Consider the following 18,186-nt stretch of genomic DNA (forward strand, 5'->3'; position numbering starts at 1 on the left):
CCTCTTGGAATCCATCTCCCTGGGCAGCTCTACATGTCTCGCACAGGAGAACCAAGGCATGTTGCTGCATGGTCATCGTGCACTGCTGCCTGCTGGTAGCAAAGCAGCCTGGCTCTTGTCTGGCCAGCAGCTGCACCTTCCCAGCCTCTCAACTAGAAATGTGGGTGCCGAGTCCCAAACCAGGCTTTGTGCTGCTTCCCTTTGACATAGGTCAGTGCATTGGCACTAGCTTGTATGTATCTGCTGTCATTCAGAGGAGTTAATACCTTCTCAGCTGCACAGCCCGAGACAGGTGAGCTGGCCCAGCTGTTGAGGTGCAAGCTCTGCCACTGAGCTTGTTAGTTTTCACTTTATTTGCATATACATTTTTTTTTTCGTGGTCAGATGTGATCATCAGTGCCATTTCAGAGAGACAGGAGTAACAGAACTTGTGTAACTGCTGTTAGATAAAAAGCACTAACATGGCCCAAGTGAAACAAAGGAGATTCCATTATTTTAGCAGCATAACTTGTGAAGAAATATTTTTGGTTTGTAATACGAGTAATGGCTGTTGAAAATGTGTAACTTTTATGCTCTGGAAACTCTTCAGGAGTAGCATTTCCTTAATTGGTCTGTCTTGTCAAAAGATAAGCAGAGTCTTGAGAGATGATAAAGCAATGACTACGAGTGCTGGGAGTATGTTCAGGGTAATTGCAAGGTAATCTTGACCGTGCAGTGACGTGTAGGAACAAAGCAGAGGATGTCATTGGAAGCTCAAAGGATGACTTGTTTTCTCACAGGTACTCTGCTTTCTTGCACTTGTCTTGCCAGTTCCTGAAATAATCTTTGTTAAAGAGCTAACTATAAATGGGTCAGAACAGCCTAAGAAGGTTATATTTTGGAAAGATGGGTAAGCGAGTGCAGGGATTCCAGTGTGCCGAAGTGATCTTTTCCTTCAAAACAGGGACTTTGAAAGAAGGCCTTTCTTTAAGGTGGCATTTGCTAGCTTAAAGGAAGGTGTCAAATCAAAGTAAACAGGATGATCAGTCCCCTAGTTAAGCACATAGCGAGCATGGTGGATGGTGCAGCTGCTTGAAAATGAGCTGTAAGGACAGGGTGAGTCCCCACATTAGGTATGGAAACAGGTTTTGGCAGCGTGGGCTGTCAGGGATGTTCTTGTTGCTTAGAATTCTGTTTTAAGGAATTGAAACAAGGGTGTTGTTTGTGGTGATGCTTTGGTGCCATCTCGGTAACTTCTATTATCACACACTGAACAAAATCAGATTAAAATGCAGTCTTAAAGCAAAGTCTTTTACAGTTTTATAACTATGAATGGACTCAAATAGAAAAAGGCTGGCTCTTCATTTAGTCTAGGGGCATACTCTTTACATCTTACTGTTGATCCAGAGTTTATCTGTAGGTCATTAAGCAATGTGATTAGCTAAATGGTGTAGTTTCTTCACGGTTTGTACTCTATGCGTACACAGAAACTGGCTCACACCTTGCTGTGTTAGGAAAGGGGTATGTCAGGCAACTGAAGAAGATGGTTATGAGGTATGTGATAATTAACATCCATTCTACTAAGGATCAATCCACATCTCACAGGATGGCTCAGGCTGGTGAATGTTTCAAATTCATGTCTTCTCTTGCTGACCCACCTCTGCACAGCTACTTTCCCCATTTCTGGGAGCCACATTTGTATCTTAGACACCCCTGTGTTTTTCCCTTTAGGTGTTTTATCCTACAACCTTTTGTAACCTCCTTCACTCTCTTAAATCGTATCTCCAGACTCCATATCAAAAGTCTTCTCAGGTCACAATTTAGGTTGTCCAATATTCAGGTTTGCCAGGCTTCAGGGAGGTCCCCCTGACAGTCCTGAGCACCTGCATAATTTGAGAGGAAGGATTCCTGCTGGTCTGTGTTTGCTGCTAGCCCTGAAATTGGATTTTGAGAAAATAATTTTAACTTTTAGTTGCCCTTTTTTTTTCCCCTTTATTTTCTTCCTGGTTGAGCTAAGGTACTCAGGGTAAGGAGAGAGAAATGTGGATTGAGCCTTTTAAAAAACGTTCTCGGGTGGTTCGTGATGGTTTTCCTGGCAGGTGGTGGAGACCTCAGAGCGGTGAGGAGGAAGGCTCACATGAACACATGGGTGGCTGAGCCAGCTGTGAGTCATGCAGCCATCCCCAGTGTGCCCTGGGGGAATTTACACCATTCCACATCATCACACATTTGTTAGGAGTCATTTAAGAGCTGCTTCTCTTGCAGTCGGGTTACCTCTTTCTTTTCAAAGGCTGCCCTTCGAAGAAAGCAAACTGCTTTGCAGATGACTGTCACTTGTTGATTGCCCTTGGAGTGACTGCACTGGGAGACTGTCAGTCCATGGCTCTGCTGAGGGAGCACTGCCGATGGGATTCTCTTGCCAAGAAGGAAAATCCTGAAAATTGCCATGACTTAAAATAGGAGCAGATGGAGGCCAATGCTGAGCACTCCTGAAAGTGCTTTTTATTTTACAGTGTCAATGTGGTCTTTGAAAGTACCTTTTGCTGGATTTCTGCAGCTGTTCTTTCCAGTGGGGAGCTAGGATTTCCTCCGGGAGTGTTCAGCAGCAGGGGGTGTCAGTGTCAGCCGCCCCAGGAAACTTCTTTAAGGTCTTGCTTAGTGTGCACGTGTGTGTGTGTCCAGGCAGAGGTGGCTGCAGGCAGCCACAGGACTTGGTCCTTAGTGAATTAGTGACTCTTCACTGGTTCTGCAACAAATCGAAGACACTTAAAATTTTACACCTGCCCTCGGGAGAATCTGGGTAAACCTGTTCCTCGGTAGTTGTAAAGTGTGTCCTCTTTGAAGGGAACTGGAGGAGAGTTTCTGAAATATTCCAGGAATGAGAGATCTGGGAGAGAAATCTACTGACCTCCTCAGGCTTCAGTCTCCTTTGGGAAGACTGGTCTGTCTTCTCCCAACTCTTGCTCTCCTTTTATGCCACTCACTTGTCTTTGCTTATTCTGTCCGAGAGTAAAGGCTTCTTTACACTTTATCTCTGCAGGACGTTCTGGAAAACCAAAGTGGAACACGGATGTCTTGTATCAATAATGTATTGAGAGTGATCATGGCCCTAAATCACTTTGGCTTGCTGCATTCTGGAAGCAAATGAAGGCAGTGAATGCTGCTCAAGCTCCAAGGAAGGGTTGTTTAGCTTTAGATGGGAACCTGTTCGCATTAAGACTGCCTAAAATTGGTGCCTTTGATTCGGATGGAGCTTTGCCTGCGCAGGCTGGCAGGGTTTCTTGGCAGCCCGGCAGCGGGAAGTTACGCTGAAGTGAGTTCCTCTTGGTTGTAGCCGCTCCTGTGCGGAACCGGCATCCCGTTCCCGGGCGGCTGGCAGCTTTTCCTCCTGCTGAAACCCGGCATTTATTTATTTATCTGGTCAGGCTCCTGAGAATTTCAGCTTGGCTGTCAGCTCCTAAGCGCTAATCCCTCCGGTTCTCCGCGGGGAGCCACGCGTGGGCCGCTGCCGAGCGGGTCCTGGGGCGCTGCCGTGTCTCAGCCCCTGCGGGGGGGGGAAAAAAAAAAAAGAGACAAACCGGCTTCTTGTCTGCCCCGAGGGCCACAAGAACGAGCTCATGAGACCCAGCAGAGGTAGCAGGGGCTCCCCGTGGGGCAGGCCCGGCCCGGCCCGGGGGTGGGCAGCGCTGCCCGGGAGACGTGGCAGCCGCCCGGGCCGGCCCCGCGGGGGAGGCGGCGCCGCGGGAGCGCGACCGGGGGCGGCGGCCGGAGGGACGGAGGGAGGGAGGGCCCGGGCCTCAGGTGAGTGGGGCCGGGGGACCCCAGCCCCCCGCCACGGCGGGGACAAGCCCCGGCGGAGGGGACAGCCCCGGGAGGGCGGTGGGAGCCGGGTCTGGCTCTGCTGTGCCCGCTCCCTCCGTGGGGGCGGTGCGGGAGGGAGGGAGGGAGGGAGGGGGGAAAGAGGAGCTAGAAGTTAAAAAAGGGGGTGAAAAAACCAAAAGAAAACACGGGGTGGGGAAAGAGGTAAATGAAAAGGGTAAGGAAATTAAAAGATAGCGGGGGGGGGAGGGCAAAAATGAAAAGGAAAAAAGGGAAACAAAACAAAACAAAACAAAAAAGGAAAAAAAAAAAGCTAGGAGGAAAAAAGGCAAAAGGAAAAGGGAAGTTAAATAAAAAGGCTAGCAAAAGGAAAAGCAAGTAAAAAAAAAAAGGGGGGGGGGAGAAAAAAATAGAAAAGAAAAAAAAAAAGGAAAAAGATAAAGTAAAAAAGGCAAAAACATAAATCAAGAAAGCAAAAAATTGAGGGGAAAAAAAGAAAAACAAAAAGAAAAAAAAAAAGGGGGAAAAAAAACCCCGGACCCCTCCCTTCCCCCAAACCACGACAAAAGAAAAGCAAGAAGGAAAAAGAGGCCAAGCCGAAGGAAGAGGAGCAGGTGCCGCCCGGGCGGGCGGGGCAGCGCGGAGCTGCTGGCTGAGCCCGGGCTTCAGGCCCGCGTCTCGGTCCCGTAAAACAAGAGCTGGGGAATTGCCCTGGCGATGGCAGTAAATGAGTAACTGGGAATAGTAACCATGCGTGGCGTTGCCTTCGTTGCGTTGAGGGCTGGTTTATTTCCCTCTAATTCCTGCCTTCCTCAGGGTCCCCTAAATTAGGTGTTTTTAAGAACTTGACCTGGACAGGAGTTGAGGGGATTCATTAAAAATAAAGTGCTGTTGGCTGCTGGGTCCCTTGAGGGAGGGAGGCTTGGAAGTACCTCCTCTGGCAGGGACGGAGGCTTGGAGGTCGTGGGACCACACATGGTGGTGCTTGGGAAGGCGTTAACCTTCCCTCCTGGAAACCAGCTGTGGAGCGGCTCAGAGCAGCCACACTTAGCTCAGAAGTGGCTCTAACGTGACCGTTGATAAAATACTGCTTTGAAAGGATGCGGAGGGCACGGAAATTTCATCTGCAGGAATCTGGTTTTGTAATTAAACATAGAAGTGACACAGGAAAAGGAGACGAGCCTTTGTCATGTTTCTGCAAGGAGGTTTGCTCATGCTCTTCTGCTCTCTCGAGTGCTAAATGGTATGGAAAGATTAATACAACAGTTCTTTAATTTATAGATTGGTTAGCGTCTTTGGCAGAAACTTTGGGAAAAGTACTATCAATTAACTTTTGAGTTAGAGGCTTGCTTGTGTTGGAGGAAAATTGTCCCTGTTTGGTTTTTTTGGCAGGCTGGTACGTGTCACTGAAAGAGCTTCCGCTGGGTCGGTGACCTAGATAGATAATACTGCCTGAAAACATCTCTGTGCTTTGAAGCAACTTGGAAACCAGGCTGATAGCATGCTGCACGGGATGGGAGGAAGGCTCCTGCCCCAAGGACTTTCCACTTTCAGCCCTTAAGTTGCAAAACTAGGCACACCTCGCGTGGCCCGGGCCGCGGCTGCGCGTGCCCTGGCGTGTCCCTTCAGCCCTGGCTTCTGTGCTCCCACCCCCTCCTGCGCTTGCTTCGGGTGCCTCCTGGGGCTGAGCAGATCCATAGGTGGAGGATGGATGTACACGGTCTCAGAATTGAGTAGTAAGGTATTAGGTGGTCGGAAGCGCTGCAGAGAAGCAATAGTGGAGGGGCAATTTTCTGTGAGGGGGGAGGAGAAAGAAAGACGTTACGCTGAGGAGAGCGGGGCCGGGCAGAAGGGGCATGGGAGCACTGAGAAAAAGGAAGGAAACTGTGAGATAAGGGGGTTTAAATGTCTAGGAGGGTAACATCTCCTGCAAGGTGAGCTCCAGGTGTGAAATCTGCATGTGAAGTCTGTATTTTGCAAACTTCAGGTTAGTAATATGGGTGCATCAAACCTACTGGTGCTGTCACACACCAAACAAGTGGCTTCAGCCACCTTGAGCTGCTGCAAGAGGTCGGGGCCACCTTCTCCTGGGTGAGGGGTTTAGCAGAGCTGGGGGCTGCAGGGCTGCAGCCTCTTCCTGCATCCAGGTGGAACTGCTATAAAAGGAGTTTGGATGGCCACAGTGAATCCTCTGCTGGGTCAAATCTCTGGTGAGGAAGGGCTGTGTTGGGCAATCTTAGAGGAATATGACTATTCAGTTGTAACTTTGTTTCACCTCGTGTATTTTCTTCCTTTTTTTTTTATTACTATGGCTATTTGCATAAAATCATGAGCTTTGTTTCTTTAGAGCTCATCTGCTCCTGCTGCTTCTGCTCTGCTGGAAGCCCCAGTCTCCCAGTAGCAGCAGCCATTTGTGGTATTGTGAAGACTTTGTGGGTTGTTTTTTTTCAAAAAATGGAGGGAGCAGCAGGGGAGCAATGAACTCCTACAGCTTTGGTGCTGCTTAGCCAGACATGTGGACAGGGCAAAGAAAAACCCTCCTGGGCTGGCCATTGTCACCCAGCTGCAGGAGACCTCCAGCTGAAACACGTGGTGGAGCAGCAGCAGCAGGCCTTATTTATTATTGAGTATTTAAAAGGTGAATAACAAAGGCAGGATGCTGAAAGTGCTGATCTGGGAGCTGGGGTTCAGACCTTGATGGAGAAATTCTAAGTGTCCCAAAGCAGTTTCTGTATGTCTCCGTCCCTGTGAAAAGGAAAACCACATTTCTGTTGGTTGTTTCCTCTCTGTAGCTTGCAAGCTCGAGGAGTCAGAGATTCCTGCACTACATCCATGATAAATTTGGTCTCTGGACTCAAGTCAGGTGTCCAGTCAGTGGTAAAAGGCATGTGTGACCATGGTTGGTTCTTGTAAGCGTATGAGCTCAGCTGGCCAGGAAACTATCCGCCCCAGGAGAGCAAACAATCCAAACAGCTCCCTCCACAGCTGTGGAGCACATCTTGCTCCCCTCTGCTGCTTTGTCTTACCCAGGCATGGTGTAGCTGTGCTGAGGAACAGTCAGAAAATCTGTGTTGGCAATTGGTGTGGGAGACTGCAGGCAACTGGTTGAAGGTCATCACAAAAACATTTAGGGAAGGTTAAGACTTGCAGCCAGCTGAAGTGAGGTGTGTAAAAGCAGCTCTCCACAATTAGAGGGAGAATTAAATATAAAAACCACCCAAGTGAGGAGAGGAATCAGCAATTTTGAGGCAGAGAAATCCTTGTGCCAGCTTTCCCCTTCTGTAAAGATGGTTTAAGTTACACTTGAAATAAAGCCTGATACTGCTTTTTTTGGTACATACCTGGGGCTGAATTAAGCCTTGATCCACTGCCAGGTTCTGCCTGTGTCAGGTACACATCTGAAGTCGGGCCACTGCAGACAAGATGACTGTACCTCCAAGCGTGGGCATGACCATGAAGAAAGGCTTCTGTATGTCTGCAGGGGATGTGGCTGAGAGCAGCAGGAATGCAGAGTGTGGGTCTGTGGTGGTGGAGACTTTCAGCTGCTCTAGTTCTATCTCTGCATTATATTGGAAGAGGGTCAGAGTGGGGTAACAAGGTTGCTTGTCAGGGGAGAGGTTAAATCAGCAGGACTCTCATCTGCAAAAGGTACAGCTGAAAGGGCTATGCTCAAGGCTGTGAAGTGATGAGGGGTGCTGGGAAGTGAATGGTCCGTATGTTCTATGTCACCAGAGCACGGGGGCATGGAATGAAATTACCAGATATCAGATTTAAAAAACAGCAAAAGGAAATAACTTTTCCCAGACAGCACAGAGTGAAGCTGTGGAGCTAGTGCTGCAGGATGCTGGGGATTCCAGGGGTGTGGATAGGTTGCAAAGGCCACCATGGGCTGTTAAGTGTAGGACTGATGATAGAGCCTGTGCCATGGGTGGGCTCAGGAAGGGTGCTGGGGTGAGGGGGCATGGCTTTCTGCTTGCTCTGGTGTCACTCTGTGGTTCAGCATCTGCTACAAGTTGCTGTTGGCTCTGTCCAGGTAATAGTCTTGCACTTTTGCAGGCTAAGAAAGCAACAGCAATGTCTCCTGTTTTCCCTGCTTTCACAGTAAGTGCAACAAAATCATGAACCTTCTACAACAGAGGATCCAGCACCACAGGAATCTGACCAAGGAGAATAGCTGACCTGCTTGGATCAGCCTCGCCTGTTGTAGGGCTGCAGCTGAACATTGGGCAGGTGGGGACATGGCGAAGGACACGATGTTCAGCCTAAATGTTGCCAGAAATGAGGGATATGTCCAAGAGCTGTTCCACGAGGAAGCACAGCAGGTATGTTGGAGAGCTGGTTCCCTTCACAGACAGTCTCCAGTGGTTTCTGCACCACCTCCTGGTCACCCCTGTGGCAGGTGTATAGGACTGAAGTAACAAGACCACCCTTCTTTCTGCTATGTAAGCTTGAGGGACTTTATTTATAAAGGGAAAGGGAGGCCTTTGTTTCCAGAGTTGCAATGGGAAAGCTGCAGTTTCAGTTCTCAGCTCCTGCAGCTGGTGGAACTCACTGGTGCCTCATACTCCACATACCTCCTCTAGGAACAGTGTCTTGATCCCCAGGTCTGTTGGAGATAGCTGTGTGTGATGAACAGACCATCTTAACCTACTCTGTCAGCCCCAGTCTGTCCAGCCTGGTTTGTCATCTCATCTGTGAGACTTCTCCAGTGCACTGAGGACCCTGTATATCTTGGTGGAGTACTGGACAGGGACAGAAGGAGATGCACAATGTATAGATGCAGGCTCTGTAAAGGACCCTTTAAATGTTTTGTTTTGTTTTGTTTTGGCTCATGTAGCATCAGTGATGGAGTTATTTCACTGGGGCTGAGTAGGATCTTGTTGCTTATCCTACAAGAATATAAACAGGATATTGCAGAGAACCCTCTCTTCCAAGGCCCAGGGATCCCAAGATCTCTGCTGCCCCTTCATCTTAGAGACAACTTGCAGCAAAGTGGTGTCTTAGCAGCTGTTGGTGGCCATCCTACTGTTGGTGGCTGGCTGTTGCACCACTTCCACAGCCTGCCTGTCAAGTATGGGAGGTAAAACCAAGGGCTTTGCTTTCCTCTAGGTATCTCAAACACAGACCAAGCCCTGGTGGAAGATCCAGCTGTTTGTGTGGGAGCCAGTGCTTTTTGGAACATGGGATGGAGTCTTCACCTCCTGCATGATAAACATTTTTGGAGTGGTTCTTTTCCTGAGGACAGGATGGCTCGTGGTGAGTGAGTGCTGACTTGGTTGAACGTGTGAACAGGCAGTCTTCTTCTCACCTCCTTACCTCTTATCCCTGTCACCACCCAGGTGGTTTGGATTCTGTGTATTATAAGTGGTGAGCTAGTTACATCCTCTCGTATTTGGTAGCATTTCAAAAAGTTCCACTTTTGGAAAGCTGAAGTGGTCTTTGTAAGTGGTTTTCTATTTTAGCTTTAGGAAAGAAAAAAGAAAGCACAGCAGCCAACCTTGCCAATGAACAGGGAAACCCTGTGCTGTATTGTTGGGATGAAATAACTCCTTTCAGGTAAAGCACATGGCCACATAGGTCTCTTCCAAACATGTCTGTAATGGAGTCCCTGATGTCTTGACTGGTGATCCTTGGTCAAGTGCAATTGTCATTGTTATGAAAGGGACCTCCACTTGTGGATCTAGAGTAGTATCTCTCTGAGGGTTAGAGTCTGGAAAGGTGTCTGTTCCCCTCCTGATGCAAAATGTTGTATTGTCCCTTAAAATTTCCCCTTAGAAGAAGGAAAGCTCCTCCAGGGCCAGGTGGAATTTGAGCTTTGGGCTGAGTTCATGTCACAGGCATGAGTTCATGTCACAGGCATGGTGGACATCTTCCAAAAGGAGCAGGAAGATGCTTGCACTCTGTTGAAAATGGCTTCACTGGAGGCTTTGAGGGGAGCTGCAGTTGTGATGCTGGAGAGGTCAGGATGACTTTCCTAGCTCTTTTTTCCTCCTGATCTTATTTCCGTCACGTCTCCTTTGAAAGCAAGTTGCTGCTGGAGTGAACACAAATGAAAATAAAGACAGTAAATAAAAGAAAAACTGAAACAGCTGGAAGTTAGCATAAAAGGGAAGGGAGGAGAAGTCAGGGTTGGCAGAGAGCTCCCTGGCAGAGTACAGTCATTTGTTGAGCTGTTTGCAGAGTCAGGCTTTTGCTATAATTTTCCAGAGCCAGGGGCTGGTGAAGCTTTGCAATTCCAGGGGACCCTCATCTTGCTAAAGTGTTCAGCAGCAGAAAGGCTGCACTAACCCCTTCTAGCATCAGTGTTTCATGGGGGCTTTTTCTTCCCAGTTTCTCTGCTTGCTGTTGTTGCTGTGAGCACAGCCTTCCTTCTTGGTCTTTGTGTTAACCCTTTTTCCTGTGGGACCCATTGGATTGCCCATTACTTAGCTGCTGCCAGGAGGCTGGTGCCACCAGCAGATCCTGGAAGAGCCCAAGGCTACGTTTATATTTGCATAAGTGTGCCTTTTTTAAAAAACTGAAGTGTGTCATATTTATTAACCCTTTTCACCCGAGGGGAAGCTGTTCAAGAAAGAGAACAATTGTCCTTTTAAATAAAGGAGTATCAGGTTGTAGTGGGTTGTGGTGCTGGCCCAGCCAGTAGCTGCTTTTATAGCAAACCTTGGCTCACTTCCCTGCTGACCAGATAAAGGCCCTGTCAAAGGCAGCGGGATGCTGAACCAAAATAGGATTTTATGATGAAAGCAACATCCTGGATTTGTTTCTGTTGCTTCAGAGAAAAAAAAAAAAGAAAGAAAAAATCTGGGATTTCAACCAACCCCAACGCTGAGCAGCAGCCCTTTAGGGCTGGTGATACACGAGCCCCATCAAGGCTTGCATGACCTCAGAAATGAGTGAGGTTGGAAAGGAGGGATGTGGAGAGGGCCCATGGCATGAGGCAGGGCAGGGGAAGGGCAGCCAGGAGGTAACGCTGTGCTGGGCACTGGGGAGTTCTCATCGTGCCCTTGGAGTCGCTGCGTGGCAGGCTGAGCCATCTGTCAGCAGGGGAAGGTGGGCTGAAGCACCAGGGAAAACTTTTGACCCTGGAAAATAAATTACAGCCATGTGTGAGAGGCTTTGGAAGGTCCCAAGCTCAGAAGAGGTGCTTGAATGCTTTTGGAGGTACTGAACGCCTTCTCTTTCTGAAAATCTGATCTAAATGACAGACCTCAAAAGTAAGGGTGGTGCTGGGCTGTAAAGCTGCCAACAGCGACCTGCAGCTGCTTTTGTTCAGAGGCTTTTTCTCCTCTTTCTCAGTGAGACCGTGGTCGGGGCAGCAGCTCCTCTGGGTCCTCCCTACACAGGACAGGTTTGGTTGTTTGTTTGTTGTTTTTTTTCAGTGGGGCTGAATCTTCTGCACAAAACTGCACAGGGAGAGCAGGAGCTGCCACTGCTGCGCGGCAGGCAGATAAGGGCAGTGTGCTCTGGCTTATGGAAGTGTTATTTATCTTCCACATTGTGCTGCCTTTAGGGGTTTGTTCTTTGGTATCTCACAGTTTGGGAGGATCAGAGCCTTTAAAGGTAAATGTTCTGAGAAATTAAAATGCAAGCTTGATGCTGGTCATAAATCAGCTGTCACAATTCCCAGAGGTTCCGTTTTGAAACTATTTTTGGTTATGAAAGTGTTGGGTTTTTTTACATACACAGTTCTAAAGCATGTAAATAGGTGGTGATCACCTGCCTGTGGGGGCTGAATCATGGTTTCACCTTGTTCTTTTTAAACCAGAGGAGAAAATCACTGATCCGTGTAGGAGCCCAGTGATGGAGCAGAACCTGATAATGCAAAGGTTTGTCCAGCCCCAGGACGAGGCAGGTCTTCTTCAGAGGGGCATTAGTAGGATCTGTAAATTTGGCAATCAATTACATTAATTAGGTAAGTAGGGGGTGTGTGCTTTTTCTTTTAATCTGTGATGACTCTGGATTCATTGTTCACTAGTGAGTAGGAGCAGATAGGTCCTTTTTCTGTCTTGACTAATTTTCATGGTGTGAGTTGATCTTTATTTTGGTGGTTTTTGTTTGTTTGTTTTTTGTTTGTTTGTTTTTTCTCCATTCCAGGGAAACACTGGCATTGTAATGGGCATGTTTCTGGTGTCCTTTGTCATCCTGGTTGCCCTGGTGACAGTCTTGTCTGGAATTGGGGTGTGTGAGAAGTGCAGCATTGGAAGTGGAGGAGTCTACTCCATGATTTCTACTGTCCTTGGAGGTCAAGTAGGGGGGACCATTGGCCTCCTTTATATTTTTGGCCAGGTAATTAAAAAAAAGTTGCTTAAAGAAAATGTAGAAACTTTGCAATTCAGATATTAATCTTGTGCTTTCCAACCATGGGAAGTAATGCTTCAAGTAAAATCTGAGTAATCCTCCAGTATGCTGGACAACTTGGGAGAGCACCATGGGGAACATTTCGCCCCACTCCGCTCCCCAGGAGCAAGCCTGTGCTTGGTGAGACACTGCCTGGTATGGGGCATGATGGTGGAGGAATGGGGTGTCTGAACAAGCCAACAGTGCAGGGCATGCCCTCCCATCCCAAATTACCCCCATTGCCAGGACATGCCTTTGCTGGGGAGAGACTTGAGTTAAACCAAAGTGGGAGAGGCCAGGGTGGCCACCCGAAGCACAGTGAGGGCTGTGGGCAGACAGGTTGGCCTTGGCAGGCTCCCTCAGCCCTTAGGGACTGGGCAAGCCTTGGCTGCTTCTCTGCTGGAGCCAGCAGAAGTGGAGATGGTATGGGAGGAGAGCTGGGCAGTGATAGGGACCACAGCTAATTGACTTTTTCAGATCCAAAAGTCATAGTTCTGGGTTTTCTGAAAGGCCCTAAGGAGCCTTCATGGTGGTGAAGCACTAAAATACATAAGTATTAAACATAAAGAATGGAAACTAATCTCTTAAACCTGCAGTAACTTAACCCCCTCCCCCCATAAAGATCTTATGAATAGTATAAAATGTGGTGAGCCGAGAAGCATTTTTATTGGGGTTTGTTTTTAACTGACTGGCTTGCAACAATCTCCGAAAACCCTTAAAAAAACCCCAAACCGAAAATAAATCCCCTCTTCTCCTTTCACTCCAGATTAAAAGCAAGTGTCCATAAAATACAAACTGAACACAGTTACAAGCCAAGATATGGAAATGGGCCACACATGAGAATCCTTCCTGTCATATTTTCCACTCTCCCTCTCTGAGGGGACCCGGTCTGGGAAAGCAATCAGGTTGCAGCCTGTCCTGAGGGTCATAAAACCCAGGCTGCAGCAGCTCTGGCCCCTGCCCCTGCCCAGGCACCCAGTGTGCACGGGGGGCTGTGGGGTGGGAGCTGGCAGCTGGCTTAGGAACACCCTGCCTGCTGCCAAAAGTTGATGCCTTTCCCTTCTCTTTGGCTGTGCTTTCTGCCCCCCAGTACTTGGCATCAACTGCCGGCTGCTCTGCTGCTACAAGGTGCACTCAGGGTGATCCTGGCCAGAAATGGGGTATATTCCCCATTCCCTGGTCTGATGGGCAAGTTGGGAATGACCTAGGGGGGAGGGCGTAGGGCAAGGCAGGTGCTGCTGATGCCTTGGGAGGTGAGAGGTAGCTCAGGGCCCTGTAGCTGTTGCAGAGATGGGTTATGCTGTATCAGCCAAAGTGAGCTGAGACCCTGGCTGAGCTTTGCTGTCCTCTTGAGCTCCAGAGGAGAGGCTTAATCAGATTGCCCTAAATGCTCCTGCATGTGTCTACTAGGTCCTATGGAGATCAGCAGGTATTCAGACATGAGGCCAGGGTTTGGTGCTCTTCTCTGCAGTCTGCTTTCCTGGTGTGGCTTGCAGTAAAACCCACCTGTGCAAGCAGAGGTTTCCTAGAACTCAGTTCTGATTTCAAGACAGGTAGTTCATGAGAAACCAGCCTGCTGGGCCCTGGCCATAGCTGTGTGTGGAGCAGCAGGATGCCTGTGGGCACTTGGCCCCTGCATTCTGATGGTTGTGCTCTTGGTTCATCAGAAGAAAGTCTTCAAAGATGCTTATGGCGCTGAGACTGTCAGAGGCTCTCTGCTCCCTTCAGTGCCCTTCTTGCATGTTGCCATCCCTGGCATGAAAGGAAACACAAATTATTTAGTCAAGAAAACTTAACTCCTTCAAACACTGATGTTGGTCAGGGACAGGGAGGTGGGGTTAAGCAATACTGCTTGCTTTCTCCAGGGCTTTTCTTCATCTAAGAGGTGAGAACTGCACCTGATTTTAATGTGTTTGCCAGAATTAGATTCTGTTTGGGGTTTTTGACTCCAGGTGTCAAGTGCAGTTTTTGTGGGTGCCCCAAGTGGAGCTGGACCAGCGTAGGGTGTTGTCTTCTGCTAGCTCAGGAGGGACCTGGTTTCCAGAGAAGGCAACCATGTAGGACTTGCATGGTCTGCTCAGTGGTGGTGTAGACCATGCAAAACACAAGTAAACAAGAATATATCCACTAATATGGGGACTATCCTGCAGAGTCCGAGGCTCTTCTGGTGATTTGGGTGGGATTTGGTGGGAATTGCTGGAGGGAAATATCCTGGTATTTAGGACTGCTGCCGTGTAGTGAGGTTGGAGGCCTGACCCTGTGCTGCAGATGTCTTATCCTGCAGACTCTCAGGCCCCCAGGGCAGAGCTCATGCCCTGCCTTGCAGCAAGACAAACAAAGGGGCATGGCTTGCACAATGTGCTCTCCTCAAAAGTGCAGGCTCTGTTCCAGCAACGAGATGGGAAGCCAGTGAAACATCAGACTTGACATCCAAACTAAACACTGAGTTAAGAATAACTCCCAGGATGCAATGAAGGGGGAAGCAAATGGCCAGTCAACAGGCAGGTGGTGAACTGGGACCCTTTCCTTCAGAGAAACAGAAGAAGGGAAGAAGCCTGGAGGTGGATTCATCTTTTTCTCCCTCAGAGAAGCCAGTGTGGTTTCCCCTAGAGGGTAAATTTTGAAGCCAGTGGGAAGTTGCTGGGCTGCTGGCCCTAGCACCCAACCTCCATGTACCTGGGCAGTAAGTGTGCAGCCCGGGCAGTGTGCTGTCTTACAGCAGTAAGGGCCAGGCCCTGTAGGCCAGAGTAGCATTAAAGATTGTATTGGGGCAGCAAATGTCTGTCAGAACAGAGACCTCTCAGCCCAGCATGGGGGCTGAAGGTGGGCAGCCCTTGTTCTCCCATGAGGCACTCACAGAGCTCTGTCCTCCAGTGCGTTGCAGGTGCCATGTACATCACTGGCTTTGCAGAATCCATCGCAGACCTGCTGAGCCTCAGCAACATCTGGGCAGTGCGTGGGATCTCCCTGGCTGTTCTGCTGGGTCTGCTGGGGATCAACCTGGCTGGGGTGAAGTGGATCATCAGGCTCCAGCTCCTGCTGCTCTTCTTGCTGGCTGTCTCAACGCTGGACTTTGTCATTGGGTCCTTTACTCACCTTGATCCAGGTAAAACTGGGGGTTCATCACATTGAGGTCTCAGGAGACATTAATCCCTTGAGGTCTTCTCATGTGTCTTTGTGCAGAGGTAGAGTTCAGTGCTTCCACAGGTGCCTCCTGTCCTTTGGTACCCATCTTTTCGAGGCAACCTGTAGTTTTGCAAGGACTAAGTATTTTCAGAGCATGATTGAAGATGCCTCACTAATTTTGGTGTTTAACCTCAGGAACTGAGCTCTCAATATGTGCCCTTCTTACACTTGCATTGTACTCAGAGGTTTTCCAGTGTGGCTGCGTTTGTGGTTGCTCTTTGTAGCCTTTTGCTGTCTATCTGTGTGTTAAGCATTCTGCCCACGAAAATGGAGGATTGCGACTTTGATTTAAGGAGATTTTCTCCCCAGAGTCCCCTGAGGTCATTCAGACCCCACAGCTGTGCCACCAGCGCTGGCCCTGGGCTGCACACACTGGATTTGCTGCCCAGAGCCGTGTTGGGGAGCCAAGGTTGGAGCTGGGTGGGCTGGGGCAGGTGGCTGCTGGGGTTTCAAGGAGCCCTGGGTGCAGGTCTCCTCTGTTGACCTTCCCCAGCCTGAGTTCAGCCTGCAGCTGTGGCTCCAGCGAGGGCAAGGCAGAGATTGAGGGTTCCCACCTGCAGCCCTGCTTGCACCCCAAGACCCCTTCCCCTCCCTCCATCCTCATCCCAAGAGGTGTCTGCAGGGAAACACCCCTCAAGACGAAGGGAACTGGAGTGCAAGGGCGTCCATGGGTGCCGCCGTGGCTGCTCCAGCACTACCGAAGTGTAATTAGCTGAGTAAACAGAAGGTGTCACCTTCTTCTTGGCTTCCCTTGTGTCCAGCAGCACCTCAGGGGGTTGCAAGGGACCTGCTAAAGTTGGTTTAAAGGAAAGATCCTGGGTTTTGAGTTAGAGTTAGGTGAGAGGCGAGTCCCGCGGGTGCTGGCAGCGTGATGGGGCGGCTTCTCTTCCCACCACTGCTGTTTGGTGCTGGCAGGGTGGTGTGGGGGGACGCTGGAAGCTGCTGCACCAGCAGCTGCCCCTTGGTGGGAGACAGCCTTGTGGGAAGGTGCTCATGTTTTCTGCTGAGCACGTACGAAACCCTCCAAATGAAGGAAAAGTCTCAACAGACACTTGTGAACGAGAACAAAGCGAGGATGGCTGTGCTTGCTGTGGTGTGTGAGCAACTGACCTGCTCCAAACAGCTGCATTTCATAGGAAGTTGTTTTCTAAAGGAAATGGTGAGGGGTGGGGGGTGGAGGGGTGTTGCATTTCGGTTGTACTTGGAGCAGGCCATTAATGTGAACTTAGGGACCTTTCTATAATTGTAGAGTGAAAACGAATACTCGGGGTGAGACCTGATGGTAGGAAAGTGAACATGGGACCAGGAGGAGAGAATTAGAGGAATACAAACATCAGCAGGAAACATGCCCAAGTTGAGGTCCGTGTAGTTTTCATTTATTTCCTCCACTGCCTTGGCACTATGTCATTTTCTTCTGACAGAAAATAAAGAAAGGAAAGGAGGTGGTTGAGCATTGTAGATGCTGCCATTTAGCTGTGGCTGGCTAAAGAGAGTGTTTCCAGTGCATGGAAGAGCACTGGGCTGATGGTGACCATGTCCAAGCCCTAAACTCCAGGACCCCAGAGTGGTGCTGGCTGTACGGTGGGACCTGTGGCCATAAGGCTGTGGGCTTCTCTGCTTTTACAGACTGCTTCCAAGTGAGAGAACTCTTTCCAGCCAGGCTGAACGGTTGATGCCTCCCCAGTCCTGCATTTCCCCAGAAGGCCTCTGAGTGGTGTGTCAGCACCAACGGTGAGTCCTGGGCTTCAAGAGCCTCCTCACTCTGCCTTGCACGCTCTCTGCACAGCATGGATGGATGCTTGTCTCTTGGGTGCAACTGCACCCCGCAGCAAAGCGTCCCTCCTGCAAGGGACCTGCAGGTGTGGGTGAAGCTCCATCCTCACCACCTAGCTGACGGCAATGGTGGGGGACAGTGCATCTGAGCCCAGCACCCAGGGGGCTCATATGAGACCCCTTTGAGGATGGCAGGCAACTGATCAGCCCTCCACAGCCCCCGTGTGTGTGTGGTTGTTTTGGGTTTGGTTCTGCGGCTGCAGGGGTGACTGAGATGTGAAGGGCAGCGTGTGCAGGGAGAGGTGATTTTTGGGGATGGACCTGTTAGCTGGAAAGATTTCAACTGACATCCTGTCTGGATTGCTGCCTTAGTTTATGACAGACGTATGGGGTTTCAGTTCACAGCCTCAGGTCTCGGGCTCTGAATCTGTAAAATGGGCCTCGTGCAGTCATCCTGCCTTTCCTGCTCCTGCCATGAAAGCCTTCTCCCTCCCTGAACATTCCCAAGTGCTGTGCACATACCAAAGGACTGCGCATCTGCCAAGCAGCAGTTATTTGGGTTTAAATAGTCTCCAGGAATGCCTGTCCATCTTGAAGGTCTTAAACGGCTGCCTTTGTGTGGTTGCTCTGGGTGGAGTCCCCTGCTCTTCTCCCCATTCCCTCAGCTCACACCCAGGCACACACCAAATCGGGTATTGTCCAAGCACTCACTCCCTTCCTGTGGTTTGCCTTTATTTTTAGTCTGAGGATGGAGCATGTTTACACAAAAGGGGGCTTCTCAGCAGGGCTTCCCACTGGTTTTTCTCTCCCCGCTCCCCTTCCCCCCCCTCTTTTTTTTTTTTTTCTTTCTGTTGCTGTGACTTGCTCCTGCTCCAAGAGCCAGCCAGGCTTCTGCAGCCGGGAGCTGGGGCTGGAGGAGCTGAGTGACTCCAGCACACAGGGAATACTCTGAGCAGTTTATCCCAGATGCTGTCAATCCCGCTGGGACTGCAGGCAGGCCTGCCTGCTCCCTGCCAGGCTGCCAGTCCCTCTGCCTGACCCCCAGGGCTTTTGCGTCTTCCCGCAGGCTGGCTGCAGGGTGGGGTGGGACTG

The 18,186-nt window shown here is 49.7% G+C and overlaps 1 protein-coding gene across 2 annotated transcripts in view; it reads left to right on the forward strand.

The window, feature by feature from the left end:
* The first annotated feature begins 3,323 nt into the window (after positions 1-3,323).
* SLC12A8 (solute carrier family 12 member 8) overlaps positions 3,324-18,186 on the forward strand; it is a 51,851-nt gene continuing 36,988 nt past the window's right edge. Inside the window, exons 1-5 of one of the 2 annotated variants that reach the window (XM_051623176.1) lie at positions 3,324-3,399; positions 7,901-8,120; positions 8,908-9,054; positions 11,893-12,084; positions 15,010-15,241. In XM_051623176.1, the coding sequence (XP_051479136.1) occupies positions 8,037-8,120; positions 8,908-9,054; positions 11,893-12,084; positions 15,010-15,241 (655 nt within the window). In that variant the 5' untranslated portion in view covers positions 3,324-3,399; positions 7,901-8,036. Of the gene's footprint in view, positions 3,400-7,900; positions 8,121-8,907; positions 9,055-11,094; positions 11,147-11,892; positions 12,085-15,009; positions 15,242-18,186 lie in introns of those variants that run through there. The other variant, XM_051623177.1, reaches the window with a different exon arrangement.

Source organism: Apus apus, chromosome 6 (genome assembly GCF_020740795.1).
Source record: "Apus apus isolate bApuApu2 chromosome 6, bApuApu2.pri.cur, whole genome shotgun sequence".
Lineage (NCBI taxonomy): Eukaryota > Metazoa > Chordata > Aves > Apodiformes > Apodidae > Apus > Apus apus.